At 37.9% G+C, this 20,503-nt stretch overlaps 1 protein-coding gene across 4 annotated transcripts; it reads right to left on the minus strand.

The window, feature by feature from the left end:
• Window positions 1-105: 105 nt before the first annotated feature.
• On the minus strand, window positions 106-7,181 carry LOC122007834 (probable receptor-like protein kinase At2g42960). Of its 4 annotated transcripts, XM_042563359.1 has the most exons (9): window positions 6,657-7,180; window positions 5,105-5,257; window positions 4,338-5,021; window positions 4,134-4,238; window positions 3,804-3,926; window positions 3,443-3,613; window positions 3,223-3,352; window positions 1,032-1,241; window positions 106-512 (listed from the first exon to the last, which is right to left on the minus strand). In XM_042563359.1, coding segments are annotated over exons 2-9 (1,560 nt in total). In that variant the 5' UTR covers window positions 5,107-5,257; window positions 6,657-7,180; the 3' UTR covers window positions 106-377. The 4 variants fall into 4 exon arrangements, with proteins under 4 accessions (XP_042419293.1, XP_042419291.1, XP_042419294.1 ...); XM_042563357.1 differs by having other exon boundaries at window positions 3,223-3,613; window positions 6,657-7,181; XM_042563360.1 differs by lacking the exon at window positions 5,105-5,257.
• Window positions 7,182-20,503: the final 13,322 nt, after the last annotated feature.

A 20,503-nucleotide genomic window follows, 5' to 3' on the forward strand; every position in this document is an offset into this window, starting at 1 on the left:
AGAAAAGATAGTATTTAAAATCTAGATATTAAATTCAGATAGCAGAAACGAAGCTTATACAATAGCAATCAAGGCATAGTTCTCTTGGGCAATAACATTTCCCTATTGTAGGTAAGGAACACATCTCTCAAATAACCAAAAGCATGTACACACTATTTTTAAGTACAAGCATCTGCCGAAATAATTGTCCATGAAAAATATAAAATATGGTAAGAAAACATTTCCTTAATCCAGCTGCTTGATTCGAACTCCATCCGTGGTAGTCTAAAGAGATGATTAATGTAGTAAATATCAGTTGTTGCAGCATAGGGAAGCAGCCGGTTTAAAGAATGAAACAAATGAAGCAGAAGATGACGTCGTCTTGGATTTTGAAAGCTTCATTTGCTTGAAGCCGGTCGGTTCTTTCGACTGCTGTATCTAGAATCTGGGTTGTCACTTTTATCGGTGTCGGAGCTGTCCCTCTGAGAATCGATCTCCGTGTTTCCTGCACAGTTTCGACGATGTCTTCGGTCCTGCAAATCCCAAGTTGGTCCATAGCATCACATAAATTTATGCACCTCACAAATATTTCACTGAGAGATTTAAATATTCAAGCCCTTAAAAAGTAACATAGAATTGCAATTTTAAAAAATGACAGATTTCTTTATTAACAGAATTTTAGATGTCTTCCAGCAGAAACAATGCCCGCTAAGAATGTAAAGAAGCCAAAAGGTTATATTTCTAGGCATGGTTTACAACATTTTTAGGTTTGATCTCAAAGAATTCTTGAAAACAACATTTTTCAAGTTCAATTTTGAGCTCAGTAACCATGGAAGTAGACGCAATTTGACAAATTATTTACGATCTACTTATCTCCCAGTTGAGCTTGGCTTGTGTACAGTCTATTAACTATATGTCTAGCCACAACTTACCAGGTAAGAGATTTGCCAGCGCTTGTAATTGTTTGAACTGAAGAAGCTAATTATTGTCGAACAATTTGTGCTTCAGCACTTGTTTAAAACAAAAGAAAACATAGGCCAACAAGATCTTACCTCACGTGGTATTGGCTCATCGGAGTCCAACATTCGGACAACCTGACCCATCTTTGGTCTCTTCTCTGAATCAGGATCAACACACCGCAAAGCTGTCAAAAGAGCACGTTTAAGTGCTTTCGTTGATGGTTTTGCCTCTATATTTGGATCTACAACTTCTTCTGAACGCCTACTCCCAACCATCATTTTGAGCCAGTCAACAAGATTTACCTACATAATAGCAAGCATATGTAGGTATAACAGTGAAGTGAAAGAGGGCTATAAAAATATACTTTTATTGTGCCCATGCTTATAAGGACGCTTCTAACTTTAGTGAGCAGGATGAAGAAGAGATTGTGGTCAAAACTTGAAATATGAATAAAATGCATATTTAACAACTCAAACTCTCTAAACACTAATTATCATGATCTAAAAAATTTGCTTTGTTGACCAGCACAGATAAAACATCTCATTCCACTGTCCAGCCAGAATATGGAATGGGGTTGAGACATCAGAGAACATGGAACAAGGCCTCAATGGACACAAGGTCTTGAAACTGTGTTGAAGCATTCCCCAGCTATGAGGTGGAAAATACTGAGGCCTGATCACAAGGTGAAGCAACAACTTCTTCCTCCAATGACGACATATGCAGGCTTTCCTCCAGCAACTATCTCCTTTGGTGGTTCCTCGGGGAGGCAAAACGAGACTCTTGTTTCTCCTCCTATTCTCCCAACAGAAATAGGCTCAACACCTGAACCCCTCTTACTCTGTTGATGCTGCTTCTAATGCTTAACATAGGACTCAACACATGATCGCCACGGCCTTTTCTTCTGACATTGTTGCCACTATTACTTCTCAACACAGGGCTCGACACCATTGGCATGGCTCTAGTAGACTTGGTTCCGACTGAGGACCAATACCCAAACACGAAATTAAACTATAAATCTTGATATTTATCAAAAGTTGGCTGCATATTCCTCTCTAGAATTGTTCCTTTACCAGGGGAATTGTACATATATATGATAATCAAAATCAATACAACAATACTAAGTCCCAACTCTATTTGTGATCGACTACATGTATCTTATCTTGTCAATGAACATTATCAGTTTATAATTACTAATGCCAGCATCTATTCTTTTAATAGAAAGTGTAAAAGATTAAAAGAAACATAAGAAACCCCATTGATGGAGTGGATGAACTCATGTTGAATAAAATAAAAGAAGCTCAAAATTACATTATTCATGCCGGTATAATTATAGATAAGCTACTGGGCTCATGCAATCATAGGAAGAGATAAACTTCAGGTCAAAACTATGTGAGTACCTAAAGATAACGTCAAACTATTACATTTCACCAATAGATCGTCAAAGACATGTTAAGTGCAAACAAATCTGTAGCAATAATAAGGAAATTTTAGCAAATAAAGACCAACTCTTTTTTTTTCCTTTTTTTTTAAAGCTGAAATAATAATCAACTCTAACATCAACACATTATGTCTTAGCTTCCATGTGGTTGTTTGATATGTACTTGGTAGTGAACACAAAGTAGCTAACCTTGTTGAAAATTTAGAAGACTAATGCTGACTTCCATGTAGGGATGACAATTTCACCTGAACCCGATGGAGAATCTGATATCTAACCCGAATGGAGGAGGGTATGGAGGGACTATCGATACCCGATATCCGACCCGAATACTCGATTAAATAATATATATACATATATTAAAGAAAATTTTCTTTTTCTAAAATCCACTAACTATTTTTGTTGATATTAGGAGGAGGCTATATAGATGTTTAATCTATTTTTTTAATTATATATATATATATATAGGATGATAATTTTAATATGTTTTTGTTAGATGACAATAGTTGGATAGAAAGAAGAAAAATTATAAGCATAGAAGATATCCGATCCTTTGATGGATATGAGTATATCCATCGGATATCCTATACCCTATGGGTACAGGGACGGAGGATATAGAATCTGATTCCGACCTGAACCTGTAAATTTTTAATTCAAAATCTTGTAAGACATACCAAGGTAGGCCATGCATAAGAAAAAGGTAATATTGTAATATTCTGATAGGTAGCAAATGCAAATGGAGTTAGTAGGAAGGTAAATAATCACAGCCTGCAAGGTACGCTAGGACTAACCCATTTAACTTATCATTAATTGAACACAATTTCACAGAAGAAATTGCATGTGCATACCTCATTTGCTGGGCGTCCATAATCAACAGGATCTCTCCCTGTAATCGCTTCCAGAAGAACAACACCAAAACTGTATACATCACTCTTTTCATTTAAAAGCCCGGTATTAGCATATTCAGGAGCCACATAACTGCAAACAAGAAAAGTCCATAATGCTAGTTCATGAAAAGACCTATTCATTAACATTTTATTTTGGCAGAAAAGAGTATAGAGTACTAACCCAAAGGTACCCATAACTCGAGTAGTGATATGACTTTTGCCAGCCCCCAACAGCTTGGCCAAACCAAAATCAGATACTTTAGCATTGAATTCATCATCAATCAATATGTTACTGGATTTGATGTCTCGGTGCACCACCTTTGGCTCAATTGCCTCGTGTAAATAAGCAAGACTACCATGAAAGATACAATTTTTAAAATACATTACAAAAATTATAGTATTCATTTAAAATTTCCATTGTGGCATACATGACAAAATAAAATATAGGACAGTCAATATGTAGTTATCTAGAATAAACTAAAACTAAAAGAAAAGGCATGCCATGAACTTTTATCTGGTGTATTAATTGAATCAGGACTCACGCTTTTGCAGTGCCCAAAAGAACCTTTATACGAGCCGCCCAAGTGAGAGAACCTTGCTGACGCATAGCTCCATGAAGCCACTGCTCTAAATTTCCGTTGTTCACATACTCATAAACTAGCATCCTGAGAATATGAGAAAAACAGACAAAAACATTCTGTATTAATCACTCTCAGCAAGCTTTTTCATTTAAACCTTTTTGTCATTGGAGGAGCCATAGAAAACTTTGAGAGAAAAAATACCACATATGTAAATTGTAGCCCTAGTGCAGCATGTTGAAGTAATGTAAATGCTATAAAGGAAATGGTTGGGAAAAAAAAAGTATAGCTTACCTTTGAGTACCCTCAACACAATATCCAAGCAGACGGACTAGATTCTTGTGACGAACATGACCAATGGCCTCCACTTCCACTCTGAATTCCTTCTCTGCTTGACCTCTATAATCAAATGCCCAAAGGGCAAACATAAGATTTAACAGAACGAATATGAAAGAACAGTACTGTAGGTTTAAGAAGAATTATGAAAAGAAAGCATACAGATTATTGAGAAGCTTCTTAACAGCTACTGGAGTGCCATTGATGAGTTGTCCTCGATACACAACACCATAACCACCCTCCCCTAGTACATTTTCCTTTGAAAATCGATTGGTCGCAACTTCCAAGTCCCTCAAGGTAAACCAATGACCCCAACCAAGGTAAGAAAACTCTGGGAGACCTGTCAAAGGTGACGGAGCAGTTATAGGGTAAGAAGATTGTCTCCGTGTGGCAACTATGGCTGAACTTCCTTCATCACCAGAATGGCAACTACCATCTTTATCTATGTAATGAAAAGAGCCTGACTGACTTTTTTCATCTGCATGCCTTGATTTGCCAAATCCCAAATGGACCATAACCTTATCTGACACTTTTTCATTTGATTTGTCATGAAGTGTAAGAAGAACCCCATCACGTGCAACGAACTCATTAGCTGGTACTTGTTCCACTCTCACCTCTTTAATTTCCTTTGAAATTGCTGGTATCTGGGTGAGTGGAAGATTGTTGGAAGACCTTCGCAACCTCCTCTGACTCCTAGCATTAAGACATATAACTAATATCGAAAGAACACCCAATATGGACACCCCAACCACTATCCCAATTACAACCCATAGCTTAAGTCCAAAAAGAAAAGTTTTATCATATAAATGTTCCTTCAGAGACGACATACTTCTATCAGCAAATCTCCTGCATAGTAAAATTTGAAACTGATTACTACATGCTCACCTTGGTGTTGGAAAAATGAGCCATATAGAATTTATTTATTTTACATTTAATAGTTTTTCATCATCATTATCAAGTGGATTGTAATTATGTTTGAAGACATTTACTTCAAAATGGACATAAACCTCAGGGCAAGAGTTTCATCATGATTGAAAATAATAAGGATTTAGGTATCATCACCAAGAAGCTTCCAGTCTGATCTGAAATAAGCACAATTTAGTTGGCCTAACCATGATATTTCCTTGAGTAATGATGACAAAAGCAAAGGAAATTGAATACAAAGAAAAGAAAAAGATTACAAATTGCTCTGGTTATATATTCAATATAGTAAATTTAAAATTTAAGAAAAAACGAGACATGGGTTACCTTGCTACATAGGAACGGAGAAAACATTACTTCCAAAAGCCATGAACTCTAATGGTGGCAGGCATGTCAAATGTCCACATGAAAGAATACTATTGATTTAAATTAATAGCACATAAAACAATTCTATCATGATTCAATCATTATTTACATAACTAAATATTGCATAAATTACATGATTGCTTGACCATAATAAACAAACACCTATATATTTGCAAGTTATTTAATCATCCTCATCATACTTTATCCAACAAAACAACAAAGTCATAAGAGAGGAATTGTGTTAAGATATTAACATATGACTGCCATGATTCAAATTGTTGGCTTGTGGCCTAAGCTTTTGTTATGTGGTTCTTTGCTGCATCAGAAAATAATTATAGACTTTTAATACTATAAATTCTGTTCTAATGGAAATTAGTTGTAACAGTGAGTCAAACCACCATGACCAAGTTATTGGAGATGTTTCATTTTAGATTAGCTTATTTTCTTTGGAAGAGGTACACATAAATAATTTTGCATACAAAATTTATTTGTAACACAAGTTTAAACAAAATGATCCTCTCTTTCTTCATTCTTCAAGACGATATGGATTCTCCTCTCAAAGAATCATTCGTGGAAGCTAGTTATCATCACCTCGATACCCCCATGTTGTTCATCACAGTCTATGGTTCAATAACTAAAGTTATTAGCATATGACTAATGCTTCCATTGTCATGGAGGAATTGCAGACCCAAAGTTATTATACTACTATAGTACTTACTGGCTCATATTAAAACCGCATACAATAATTTAATCATGATGAAATTCTTATTTGCCGGAATTTCACATAAATTGCAAGGCTTCATGAAAGTACTGAATGAACAACTGTGCACATCATGAAACCTTTATACTAAATACAGACACAAAAAATCATTTGGGATATTGATAATTAACGCACTGGTTATGAGATACTATTGGATAAATGATCTTCGAAACTTACTGTAGGAAATTAAAGAGACCCTGAAAACTGTTTTTGATGGGAGGGTTACAAGAGTCCCTCTCACCGCTCACTGTATGCTCTTTTTTTAACCTACCTTTCCAAATCTAGACTCGAAGGAAAAAAGAGTACCTTTAGAGAGGAAAGAAGACGACCCTATTCCTCCAATGGGAATTTCATTCGAAATTTGCTAGTTCTGATTAAGTAAAACACCAGTGGAAAAAAAAAACGAATTTGAGTTATCCGACTCTGACGCGTACCTTGAATTTCCAGATCTCCGCCAAAATCGAATATTTCCACGGTTACCTCACCGGTTCCACAAAATCCCGTCGAACTACGTCCAATACAGTCCGACACTCAGTAAAGCGAAGAATCTACGTCAAGAGACGCCACAAGAAGCTACTGCGGCACCATTTGCCTCAGTTCACCAGATCCAATTAACAGCGGGAGCCCAAGAGAAGACGAGCCGAGAAGTCGTAAAGCCACGGAGGCTCAGATCTAAGCCGCAATGGATCTTCCTCGGTTCGCAGAGGCTCCTGCCCTGAAACCCTAGTGCTGCCCCTGACCTTGGAGGAAAGGTGGTGGCGCCTTGGATTTGTAGAAGCGGATGGGAATGGGCATGGATGCGAGGGCGGAGAGAGGGAGAGATGGCGTTATCAATGGTAGGTGGCAGAATAGGAAGGAGAAGGGAGAGGAAGAGGAGAAGTCACAGGAGGAGGTTGGGAGAGAAGCAGGAGGAAGGAGATGCTTCTGAGTGCAGTAAAAGAGTTGGCACAGAGATGACACGGAATTGACGGCTTCTTTTATAAGTCTTTTATACAGCAGTTATTAAATAATTTCGCGTATAATTTGAAGAAAAAATAAATGATACATAATACTTTATAGAATAAAAAGTAGTTAATAATAACAATAATAATAATAATAATATATTTTGTAATTATTATTTTCGGAATATTGCTAATTAATTATGGACTTTAAAACCCCAGTGATGAATATCTATTTTTTATTTATAATATATTTTAGTTCAATATTGACTTAATAATACTTAATTTATTTATTTAAAAATAATTTATTAAAAATAAAAGGAAATCCAACTAGATGAGAATAATCTTAAAACATAATATCGGAATTAAAAAAACACCAAATTAAATATTTTTTTGTAACTTTAAAAAAAAGGTTAGAATCAAATATATGGTTAGAGATAAATAGTTGACGTTAAGTAATATAGAGTTAATGGGATTAAGTAGATCATACATAGTAGGCAGTATTTGTAAAATCTTATCCTAAATTGTAGAATTGTACTGAATCAATTTTGAATCATGCATGATAGTTTTTTTATAGTGGAATCAGAATCGGATCGGTAGGATTAATGAGATCGGTAGGATATTAACAGGATCGGCATAATAGGAGTAGGATCAGATAAATTATAATCATTTACTTTAATTGAACGACCTATAATATATCAATCAATACATGTTCCCAGATTTATAGTTACAAATTGATTATCGGATGAAATCGGTAGCAGCCCAGTTTTAGACAAATATATATATATATCTATATATAGTGTTTATCGCGGTGCGCAAAGTGCATGACTGTACGCGTCGCGCAAGAGATCACTTTGTTTTTTTTTATTTTTTTTAATATTTTAAATTCAAAAAATCAATTAAAAAAATTAACATTTCCTTATATAAATTCTTAATACATTAATATATCCCCTTAACATATTACAATACTCAATAAATACTTAAATTAATTTTATTTTAATTTTTTTTTAAAACCAAACACTATAATTTAATTGGGAAATCTGAATCCCAAAGGTAAAATCTAAAAAAAAAAATAGGTTTGATACTATAACCCAAAGCCTGAATTCTAGAAATAAAATTTTTAAAAAATATTTTAATTATTTTTTTTAATTCAAAAATTTAAAAATAAAATAAAATCACTGATATAGTGCACGCGCAGTCGCACACTGTGCACGCAGAAATTCAATTTCTCTCTCTATATATATATATATATATATATATAGTATTTTCGAAGACCCAAAAGATTTTTAGTTTTTTTTAATTATATTTCTTAACTATTTTATAATTTAAATTATTTTCATCCTTTGCAAGTTAGTGTTAAAATTTTGAGACTATTTAAAGCTCTATTTAATTGTTTTTAATTAGTTTTTTATCAATAATATTTCATCATTTTTTCCATAAAATAATTATTTTTTGGATGCTTATTGCTTAGTATTATATAAAATTAATAGATCTTTATAAGATTGTTTATGATGCTCATGTTTGAATCAAATATTTCAATACCTTTCGCTATGTCAATTGATTTAACTGAGTTATCTTATGAATCAAGGGAACATTCTTAAGATTTAATGTAATTATTGTTATTGTGTTAGTAAAAATTTTATACTCTTTCATTTTGTGATATAAAAATATGAATATTATTGAGTATTATTTAATTTAAATATGTACATGTAATAATATCATATGTGGTGTCTATACAAAATTATTAATATATTTATATGTAAATGATTTTTTAAAGATATTTTTCTTTTAATTATTGATTGTTAGATTATATATATTTATTTGTTTATAACTTTTAGGATAAGTTGGTCTTTTTTCCGTTTATATTTAGAGTTTAAGATTTTTTAACAAACTATATAAAGATCTTATAATCTGTATCAATTTTGGATTCAATAATATAGCTAGTTTTTTTCTTTTCCTTAATTTTTACATGGTATCAAAGTAAAGTTCTCTTTCTCTAACATAATTTTTTTCTGTCGTCCCCTGTTATTGCTTCTTGTTGCCGCTGCGTCTCCTACTACTGCTGTTGATTTCGGCGCCAACGACTTGTCCAGCCGATTTTGGCGCCGATGCTCTTTTCTGTCGATTTCGGCTCCGACGTCCTATGCTGTTGATTTCAACGTCAATGCTCTTTTCTCTCGATTTCGGTATCGACTCCCTGCGTTACCAATTTTAGTATTGATGTCCTTTTCTACTGATTTCGACACTAACGCCCTGTGCTATCGATTTCTATATTTGACATCCTTTTTTGCATCGAATTCTCTATGTGACCACGGGTCGTCTTGACACTAGTTTTTACAGATCGTACAGATGTGTATTCTTATAGTTTGGTTATTCTGAGCATTATTCGTTCTATCATCATACCTAGTAGTGCAGATGCTTCATGGAAATCTGATCCGTATATGTTGGAGCAGTTTCAACAGTTTCTTGCTTTACAACCCTTTGTCATGTCAGCTTCCTCTGTAGGATATAGGCTCAGAAAGATAATAAATAGATGCAACAAATGAAGCAAAAGAATGAGAATAATAAGAGTAAGCAAAATCTGACAGTTTAGTAGACTTACAAACATGAGTGGATTGACGACGGTGGAGGGAAGGATTATCCACAACCTCGGGAGATAATTGGGTAGTAGCAGAAGGAGGAGCATGTGGAGCGGATATCTCAGGAAACAAAGTACCGAATTTAATTGAGCTACCAGTAGGAGCTGTGTGTAAAGCTTCTTCAGTGTCGGTATTGAAAGGATCAATACAAAGTAGATATGACTTTTGTTTGGTGCAATATCCCTCAGGTCAAGGTTGACCTGGGTAACCAAGCTGAGTCTTGGTTTGGGTTTAGATGTTTGACAATAAGATATTGATTGAAGAAGAGTCAAGTAGGTCAAGGTTGACTGGATACTTGACTGGGAAGTCCTAACTGGGATGTTAGGCAAAATGAAAGACCTAGTGAGTGAAGCTAGGCAGTATGAAAGTCCTGGTGAGTGAAGCCAGGCAGAAGGAAAGTCCTGGTAAGTGAAGCCAGGCAGAAGAAAAGTCCTGGTGAGTGAAGCCAGGCAGATGGAAATCCTGGTGAGTGAAGCCAGGTGAAAGTCCTAGTGAGTGAAGCTAGGCAGATGGAAATCCTGGTGAGTGAAGCAGGTGAAAGTCCTAGTGAGTGAAGCTAGGCAGATGGAAAACCCTAGTGAGTGAAGTTAGGTGAAAGTCCTGGTGAGTGAAGCCGGGCGAGGAAAAATCCGGATGGATCAAGGATGATCGGACATCCGGTGTTGGAAAGTCCAAGTAGGTCGAAGGATTGTTGGATACTTGGCATGAAAGAAAAGTCCAAGTAGGTCGAAGGATTGACCGGATACTTGGCACAGAGAAAAGTCCAAGTGGGTGAAAGGTTGGCCGGACACTTGGTAAGGGAGTCCTAGCGGTCAAGGGTGACTAGATGCTAGGCATGACATACCAACAGTCAAGGTTGACGGATGTTGGTTTGGGAGGTTTGGGACTTGGTTTTGGACAAAATCAAGTCTTTGGATCGATCGATGGATCGATCCGGCTCTGATCGATCGGTGGATCGATCCGGACTGTCTGAGAGCCTCCGGATCGATCCGTGGATCGATCAGAGGTCCCAATCGTCGGTGGATCGATTGAGGCTGCTTCGCGCGATAAGGGCTGGATCGATCCGTGGATCGATCCGGTGAGCACAGAGGCGCTCTGGATCGATCCGTGGATCGATCCAAAGCCTCCCCGATCGATTGGGAACATTCGAATCGATCGGGATCCGACCGTTGGCGTCGTTTATAGCTGCAGGCGTTCGATGGCTGCGGTATCGCTTCTCCGATTCACTCCAGATTACTCGCCAGCTCCTCCACAGCGCTCTCAAAGATCAGATCGCCAGTTCTTGAAGGATCTTGGAAGCTTTCCAAGTCAAGAGGCGGATCAAAGGCAAGAAGAGAAGCTAGGGTTAGGGTTTTCTGTACTCATTGTAAGCTTTGCGCTTGTATTTTGTTTCCCTTTCCTTTCTTCTTGTACTGAGAGTCTTGTAGGGCTTCTCCGCCCTCGGTAGTTACCGAAAAGGAGTGTTTTCATAGTGGAGGGTGCGTGCGTGGTGTGGATCCTTGGACTAGTCACCTCTTGTGAGGTGGATACCAAGTAAACCAACCGTGTTAGCGTTGTTGTATTTGTTTCTGTATTTTCCGCTGCATATTCTTGAAGAAACAAGCAACGCCGAGCAACGAGCGAACGCGATGAGCTATTCACCCCCCCCTCTAGCTACTTTTGGTCCTAACAAGTGGTATCAGAGCGAGGCCGCTCTTCACCGGAATCATCGCCGGAAGGGTCAAGCATAACAAGAAAAGCTAGAGGGTGAAGAAGTTGAAGCAAATTCTTCAAGTTCAAGACTTTATCAAGCTCAACTTCAAGATGCAATTCCAAGATGGACTTGGATTTGACACAAGGGTGGCTCCACCATACACATCGGCAAGCTTCGATTCTTGGAGATCAAGAATCGAAAACTTTCTTATGATGGAGATAGAGCAATGGTTTGCTCTAATGGAAGGCTTCAAAGCTCCAACGAACTCCAAGGGCAAGCTTCTAAAGAAAAGCAGATGGAGCTCAGAGCAAATTCAAAGGGGCGAGGCAAATGACAAAGTGACCAAGCTTCTGGTCAACTTATTGCCTAGCCACATCTTGGCTCGAGTTGGAGAATTCGAAGATGCCAAGGAGCTTTGGAGCAAATTGGCCAAGCTTCATGAAGAGATCCCCTCTACTGTACAAGATCATGAAGAATCCAAAGAGGGTGACTCTTTGGAGCAAGACCAAAAGGAGGATTCCGAGGTTGATAGATGCTCAACCTCCGAAGAAGAGGAAATCCAAGATGCTTCATCCTCAAGGGAATGCAACGAAGGGAACAAGGAGGGAGCATACTCCTTGTTTCATATTCAAGATGATGAAGCCTCCACCTCTAGGATTGAGGGGGAGCAATCCTTGGTGACACCGGATCAAGAAGAAGGAGAAGCTTCTACATCCGGGTCAAGAGAAGAAGAGGAGGAAGAAGCTTCTACCTCCACAAGTCAAGAAAAATCAAATAGAGGAGAATCAAGGTCCTATCAAAAGGAAGTTTCTACCTCTGGATCTAAAGAAAAAGATGCCACCCCTACAAGCAAAGGTATGAATATTTCAATTAATAATAAAAATCATATAATATATTTTGAGTGTAGGGAACATGGGCACTACAAGAGCAAGTGCCCTAAATTGACCAAGAAGAAGGGCCAAGTGGCACAAAAGGGCAAGGAGAAGCTCAAGGAGATCACCCCCGGGACAAAGAAGAGCAAGGAGCACATTGTGTGCTTCTTGTGTCAACAAAAAGGGCATTACCGAAGTCAATGCCCCAAGGGGAAGAAGATGGTCAAGGCTCAAGGAGGCACTAGTCAAGGGGGAGCCTCCAAGGTAAAAAGGAAGGTAACTTTCATTGAGCCTATTCCCTTGCAAAATGGTAAAAAGCATGCTAGGTCAAATTTTTATCATTTTAATGCGATTTACCATAAGAATAGGAAGCATGAGGGCTTTAAGGAAAAGCATGTGGCCCTACATGCCAAAACTACTATCCCTAAGGCTAGGAATGTAGGTAAAAAACTAGGCGATAACTCTAAGGATGTAAGATACAAGCCTAGAAACAAAAATGCTCATGAACTTAATGGAAAACCAAAAACTAAGGACTTAGTGATGGAAAATCAAGTCTTGAGGTCAAGACTTGATAAAATTGAAAAGACCCTAAAAAGGATGGAAAATATCCTATTAGGGCAAAATGAGCATAACCTAGGTCTAGGGGTACAAAAGCCATCCAATGGCCATAGAGGTTTGGGATACAAGCCTAAGGCTAAGAAGGATGTGCCCTCTTACCATAGAGTTCCATATAGTTATGGAACAAACCCTAGGTCTAGTGGTCAAGCCAAAAATACTAGGGAAGTCATCCCTAAGAGTATTTTTGCAATAAATGTGACTAAGACTTCTAAGAAGTCTAAGAAAGTCACAAACAAGGTCACAAGGGAGGCTATCCCTAGAGTTGACCTAGAAAATGTGACCAAGGCTTCTAAGAAGCCCAACAAGGTCACTAGGAAGGTATCTAGGGAAGTTATCCCTAGTGAGTACCTAGAGCATCCAAGGAGCACCAAATGTGTTGGGTTCCTAGGAGCATCTTCTCTACCCCATAGATGGGTTAGAGAGTGTCAACTCCGATTAGAAGGGTAGTTAACCCAACTTTGAGGAAATTGACACTCAAGGAGCATTTTCAAGGTTTTAGTTAACCTTTGAAAATGAAATGGACCTATTGATTACTCCTTGAAAGAGTAAAATGTGCCTAATGGTGGAAGAATTGATTTTAATCTTAAATGGCACATATTGGGAAATTCATAAGAACTATCAAGTTGGGATTTTGGTATGTTCTTAGGCAATTTAAGGCAATCCGGGCCTTAAATTTAAAAGTGCTACTCTTGAGGAAAAATGGAATATGCCAACATTTGAGGACATGTTTATTTTCAATTGGCATACATTTAAATCAAGGAAATTAGAAATGTCAAATTTAGGCTTTGGCATTCTCTTGTAGCACTTTAGGGCAATCTAGGTTTAAGGTGTAAGTTTAGCTAAGACTTTAAGGATACTTAGATAGTTAATCTAGGTATATTTTATTTATGCTAAATCTTGCCATGATTGTTTGCCCATTATATGCCATGACATCACGTCTAGTTTTTGCATTCATGTTTTATTATGGAAAATCCAAAAATATCATGTCATGACATTCATACATCATGTAGTAATAGGATATTTTCTTTTGAAAATTATTTTCTTTTGATGTATGCCATAACATAATCATGCATTTAGTTTAATTCCTTGTAATTAAGGACGAATGGCATTTAACGACACTTATTAACAAGTGACATCCTGGGTGGATGTCTAATATATCTAAAATGCCTAGATAGATATGCATGATCCCTAGAATAGGGCAAAACCAAATTTTACATCTCACAAAGACCTCTAAGATGACTTGTATGTGTTTTGTCCACAATAGATACAAGTGAGATGTTAGGATGATGAACAAAGCTCAAGATGTTGATTTAGTGCATTCCTTTGAGTTTTAAATTCATCAAAACACATAGTTATGTGTTTTCCCATCATTGGGAAAGCTAATGTACAAGTCATGTGCATTATGCCCAAGGAACATGATGGGATATTGGTTTTGAAAATGTTTTCAAAATGATTTTGGAAAGCCTTGGTGAAGGCTATCTTTTGATAGTAATCACCATTGAATAGTTAGACACAAACTTGAAGAAAACACTAAAGTTTTTGCAAGTTTTCAAGTTTGTGTCAATCTTTGAAAATATGAAGTATTTTCATAGAAGGCTATTTTTCCGTGATAGTAAACGCCCTAAATAATGTCTACACGAAATTTCATAATTTTTGGATTTTTGTAGAATTTTCTAGGGGTTTCTGAAGTTGACTGAAATGGAATTTCAGCAACTATCAGAGCTCCGATCGATCCATGGATCGATTGGAGTTCCTGAATCGATCCATGGATCGATTCAAACGGTAATTCCCGCGAGCAGAAGCTCGCTGGATCGATCAGCCGATCGATCCAGGGAGTCTGAATCGATCAGTGGATCGATTCAGAAAGGTTCAATCGATTGGAACCCAACTTCAATCGATCCAAGTTGCTGGTTTTGGCTGGGAAGGCCTGATTTCAGCATCTTTGAACCTCTTTGAGTCTAGGTAACCATTCCAAACCCCTTAAATACATTTGTATACATACAAAGGGTGTTTTCATGTTGAAAACAAGGATGGATTGGTTAACGAAGACTAAGTAGAAGTTTAGGTTGAGGTTGTTTCAAATTTTGAATATTTGAAACTCAAAACTTCTAAATTTGGGTTTCCTAATGTTTTAGGGATTCCAAGTCATTGTTGGTGCAATGACAGAAGTTACCACCATGTCTTTAGGGGGAGGGATGTTGGTTGCTACTCGGAAAACCTATAGGTTCCACTGTACAAAAATTTTGTACAAAGGTCTGAACCTTTTCCTAGCTACCATGTGTTCTTTTAAATTAAATTTTGGATCGCCTGCGGAACTTAACACGTTTGATCCAAAACTTAATCTATTTGTTCTTTTAGGTTTTGACTTGGATCTCCTGCGGAACTTAACACGTTCGACCCAAGTCTCCTTAAGTTATTAATTCCATTAAATATTAATTTCCATAAAAGGTTCCCAGTACTGACGTGGCGAGGCACATGGCCTTCTTGGATATGGGAGCAACCACCACCGACTAGACAAAACCTTTAATAGAAAGCTAATATTTAATTTCCTAAAATAACTTTAGGTTAACCAAAGAGAACAATCAAATCACAATGAAAAGAAAGAAACAAAAGAACACAACATCGAAAAACATATTCGAAATACTAGAACGTAAGCCTCTTGTATTTGGTATTATTTCCATAAATAACTAGCATGATGCGAAATAGAAATTACTAGTTATACCTTGTAGAAAAAACCTCTTGATCTTCTACCGTATTCCTCTTCTAACCTCGGACGTTGTGTGGGCAACGATCTTCCAAGATGAGAAACCACCAACCACCTTCTTCTCCTCCAAGCAAGGTTCGGCCACAAAAGAAAAGCTTTACCAAGGAGAAAACCAAAATACTAACCAAGCTCCAAGAGATGCTAGCTTTCTCTCCTTCTTCTTCTTCTTCTCCGAGTAGTATCCGTCACCACAAGAACTCCAAGGGAGCGGGAGAGGTTCGGCCACACTCTGAGGAAGAGAAGGAGATGATGGCCGGCCACACCAAGGAACAAAAGAGGGAGAGGAATAATAGATGTTGTGTCTTGTGAAGGCACCCTCACCCCTTCTTTTATATTCCTTGGCCTAGGTAAATTAGGAAATTTAATTACAATAAATTTTCCTTAATTTCCTTGACATGATTTAATTGAGGAAAATAAAATAATATTTCCCCAATTAAACAATGATGGCAAATCAATAGGAAGCAAATTGGACAAGTTTCAATCAACAATTAAAACTTTCCTTATTTGTTTCCGGAAATTTCAAAAATAACATTTCTCTTTAAAATCTCTGCATGGTTAATAAAAGGAAATATCTCTAATTTTAATTTTATTAACATGTGAATAATTTTAAAGAGAAAATAAAACACCTCTCCAATCTACACATAAGGAAAGAGATCTAATCTCTTTCTTTAATCTTTGTAAATCTTTTACAAGAGATATTTTAATTTTAATTCTCTTTTAAATTAAATCTTCCACATAATAATAAACATTAAAATTAAATTTTCTTTTAATTAATTATGGCCGGCCCTACTAGCTTGGGTTCAAGCTACGGCCAGCCACCCTTAGGCCGGCCCTAGCTTGGTTCCCAAGCTAGCTTGGCTGGCCCCCTTTAGGTGGGTATAGAAGGTGGGTATATGTGGGTATAGTACTCTATAAATAAGAGGCTACGATAGGGACCGAGAGGAGGAATTGGTTTTGGTCTCCGATAAAATTAAGCATCCCGTGCCCCGAACACACAACTTAATTTTATCAATGATAATTCATTCCACTAGAGAACTATCATTGAACTACCGCATCAATCCCAAATTACATTTTGGGCTCCTTCTTATTATGGTGTGTTAGTCTCCCTGTGTTTAAGATATCGAATGTCCACTAATTAAGTGAGTTACTGACAACTCATTTAATTAATATCTAAGTCCAAAAGTAGTACCACTCAACCTTATTATCATGTCGGACTAAGTCCACCTGCGGGGTTTAACATGACAATCTTTATGAGCTCCTCTTGAGGACATTATCAACCTAGTATCACTAGGACACGGTTTCCTTCTATAATCAACAACACACACTATGAGTGATACCATTTCCTAATTTATCGGGTTTATTGATTCATCGAACTAAATCTCACCCATTGATAAATTAAAGAAATAAATATCAAACATATGTGCTTGTTATTATATTAGGATTAAGAGCACACACTTCCATAATAACTGAGGTCTTTGTTCCTTTATAAAGTCAGTATAAAAGGAACGACCTCAAATGGTCCTACTCAATACACTCTGAGTGTACTAGTGTAATTATATAGTCAAGATAAACTAATACCTAATTACACTACGACCTTCTAATGGTTTGTTCCTTTCCATTCTGGTCGTGAGCTACTGTTTATAATTTATAAGGTACTGATAACATCATCTTCTGTATGTGACACCACATACTATGTTATCTACAATATAAATTAAATGAACAACTACAAACAAATGTAGATAATTAGACCAAATGTGATTTTTTATTCATAATGAATGTTTACAAAGCTTAGGCTTTCAGTATACACTCCAACAAGGGACTCTTTAAAGACATGAAAATTATTTTTTTCATGAACCTTGGAAGGTGGTTAACCTTCTGTTGTGAACTTGCTCAAGGTTGAGCATTTAAACTTGAAATGGGGAGAAATGGGGAGTGGATATCCTCATTATTTCAAGTGGACACTCAAGTGGTAGATAATGCTCAAGGTTGGGTAGTTGTCTACATTGAGGGAGAAGTTAAGGATAAATGAAGGGTATGGGACCTTCATTATCGTGTTGATCACAACGAGTGATGTTGTGATCACGATGAGCAACTCTTCAAGGGGAGAGTCTTCAACAAATGGATTTGTTGAAGTGTGCCCAGAATTGGAGCATAGGTTGATGTGTGTCCAACGATGGGTTGATGTGTGCCAATAGGGGGAGAATGTATGGTTAAGCTTAGGCCTTCATTACCTATGGGAAGGTCATAGGGGGAGAATGAAATGACTCATGAAAGGGAGTAAGTTAGGCTTTCATTACCTAGAGGGAGTTTGCCCTCTTAGGGGGAGAATGAAGAGCTTAATTTATGCTTTCATTACCTAGTGGCATGAAGAAGGAGGCTATGGGATTAGCCTAACTTACATATGGGATTGTAAGTGTTATTGTGGTATTGTCAAACATCAAAAAGGGGGAGATTGTTTGGTGCAATATCCCTCAGGTCAAGGTTGACCTGGGTAACCAAGCTGAGTCTTGGTTTGGGTTTAGATGTTTGACAATAAGATATTGATTGAAGAAGAGTCAAGTAGGTCAAGGTTGACTGGATACTTGATCGAAGTCCTAACCGGGATGTTAGGCAAAATGAAAGACCTAGTGAGTGAAGCTAGGCGGTATGAAAGTCCGGTGAGTGAAGCCGAGGCGGAAGGAAAGTCACAGTAAGTGAAGCCGGGAAGAAAAGTCGTGAGTGAAGCCGGGCGGATGGAAATCACTGGTGAGTGAAGCCGGTGAAAGTCTAGTGAGTGAAGCTAGGCGGATGGAAATCTGGTGAGTGAAGCCGGTGAAAGTCCTAGTGAGTGAAGCTAGGCGGATGGAAAACCCTAGTGAGTGAAGTTGGGTGAAAGTCACGGTGAGTGAAGCCGAGGGGAAAATCCAGATGGATCGAGGATGATCGGACATCCGGTTGCTGGGAAGTCCAAGTAGGTCGAAGGATTGTTGGATACTTGGCATGAAAGAAAAGTCCAAGTAGGTCGAAGGATTGACCGGATACTTGGCATAGAGAAAAGTCCAAGTGGGTCAAAGGATTGACCGGACACTTGGTAAGGAGTCCTAGCCGGTCAAGGGAGTGACTAGATGCTAGGCATGACATACCAACAGGTCGAGGTTGACCGGATGTTGGTTTGGGAGGTTTGGGACTTGGTTTTGGACAAAATCCAAGTCTTTGGATCGATCGATGGATCGATCCGGCCATTCCAGTGGATCGATCCGGACTTCCAATCAGAGCCTCGGATCGATCCGTGGATCGATCGGAGGTCCCAATCGATCGATGGATCGATTGGGGGCTTGCCGCGATAAGCCTGGATCGATCCGTGGATCGATCCGGCGCTTCCCCAGAGGCACTCTGGATCGATCCGTGGATCGATCCAAAGCCTCCCCGATCGATTGGAAACATTCGAATCGATCGGGATCCGACCGTTGGCATCGTTTATAGCTGCATGCGTGTGATGGCTGCGGTATCGCTTCTCCGATTCACTCCAGATTACTCGCCAGCTCCTCCACAGCGCTCTCAAAGATCAGATCGCCAGTTCTTGAAGGATCTTGGAAGCTTTCCAAGTCAAGAGGCGGATCAAAGGCAAGAAGAGAAGCTAGGGTTAGGGTTTTCTGTACTCATTGTAAGCTTTGCGCTTGTATTTTGTTTCCCTTTCCTTTCTTCTTGTACTGAGAGTCTTGTAGGGCTTCTCCGCCCTCGGTAGTTACCGAAAAGGAGTGTTTTCATAGTGGAGGGTGCGTGCGTGGTGTGGATCCTTGGACTAGTCACCTCTTGTGAGGTGGATACCAAGTAAACCAACCGTGTTAGCGTTGTTGTATTTGTTTCTGTATTTTCCGCTGCATATTCTTGAAGAAACGAGCAACGCCGAGCAACGAGCGAACGCGACGAGCTATTCACCCCCCCCTCTAGCTACTTTTGGTCCTAACAACTTTGTCATATTATGCAAACTAGTTGGAATAGAAAAGAATGGAATATGCTCAAGAAACACAACATGACGAGAGACATAAAATTTTTTACTAACGGAATCAAATCAATGATATCCTTTTTAAGTAACACCATAATCCCAAAAGACACAAAGAGCAGACTGAGAGACTAATTTATTACGCTCGAGATGTGAACGAAGGACAAAGCAAGTACAACCAAAAACACGCAAAGAGGAATAGAGAGAAGCATGCCCAACTACATGAGTGATACAAAGCTCGTCTTGTTGCTAAAGGTTATTCTCATGAGTATGACATGGATTATGAGGAAACATTTGCTCCTGTTACAAAATGATGATTGTTCATACTCAGATTGATGTTGCTTCTGTTCGTCGATGGAGAATATCTCAGATAGATGTCAAGAATGCATTTCTAAATGGTGATCTTTATGAAGAAGTTTATATGGCACCTCCTTCTAGTATTTCACATTAACCTGGTGAAGTTTGCAGACTTCGTAAAGCGCTTTATGGTCTCAAACAAGCACCTCGTGCTTGGTTTGAAAAGTTCTCTACAGTGATTATTTCGCTTGGTTTTCATCTTAGTAATCATGATTCAACATTGTTTGTTAGATGTATGAGTGCAGGTCGTATTCTTTTATCATTATATGTTAATGACATGATTGTTACTGGTGATAATTATGATGGAATTACTTCCCTGAAGTCTGAGTTGACTCGTTGTTTTGCTATGAAAGACTTGGGTATACTACATTACTTTCTGGGTGCGTTTGGTTCGGAGTTATTCTTGATAACCTTGGTT

Source organism: Zingiber officinale, chromosome 8A (assembly GCF_018446385.1).
Source record: "Zingiber officinale cultivar Zhangliang chromosome 8A, Zo_v1.1, whole genome shotgun sequence".
Lineage (NCBI taxonomy): Eukaryota > Viridiplantae > Streptophyta > Magnoliopsida > Zingiberales > Zingiberaceae > Zingiber > Zingiber officinale.

What these genes read in the sequence shown, in the direction of transcription:
- LOC122007834 (XM_042563357.1), bottom strand. An exon ending in TGTGTTGAGGGTACTCAAAG is followed by an intron (nt 3,927 to 4,133) that starts GTAAGCTATACT and finishes TCATATTCTCAG; the next exon opens with GATGCTAGTTTATGAGTATG. An exon ending in ATGAGCCAATACCACGTGAG is followed by an intron (nt 513 to 1,031) that starts GTAAGATCTTGT and finishes TGGGATTTGCAG; the next exon opens with GACCGAAGACATCGTCGAAA.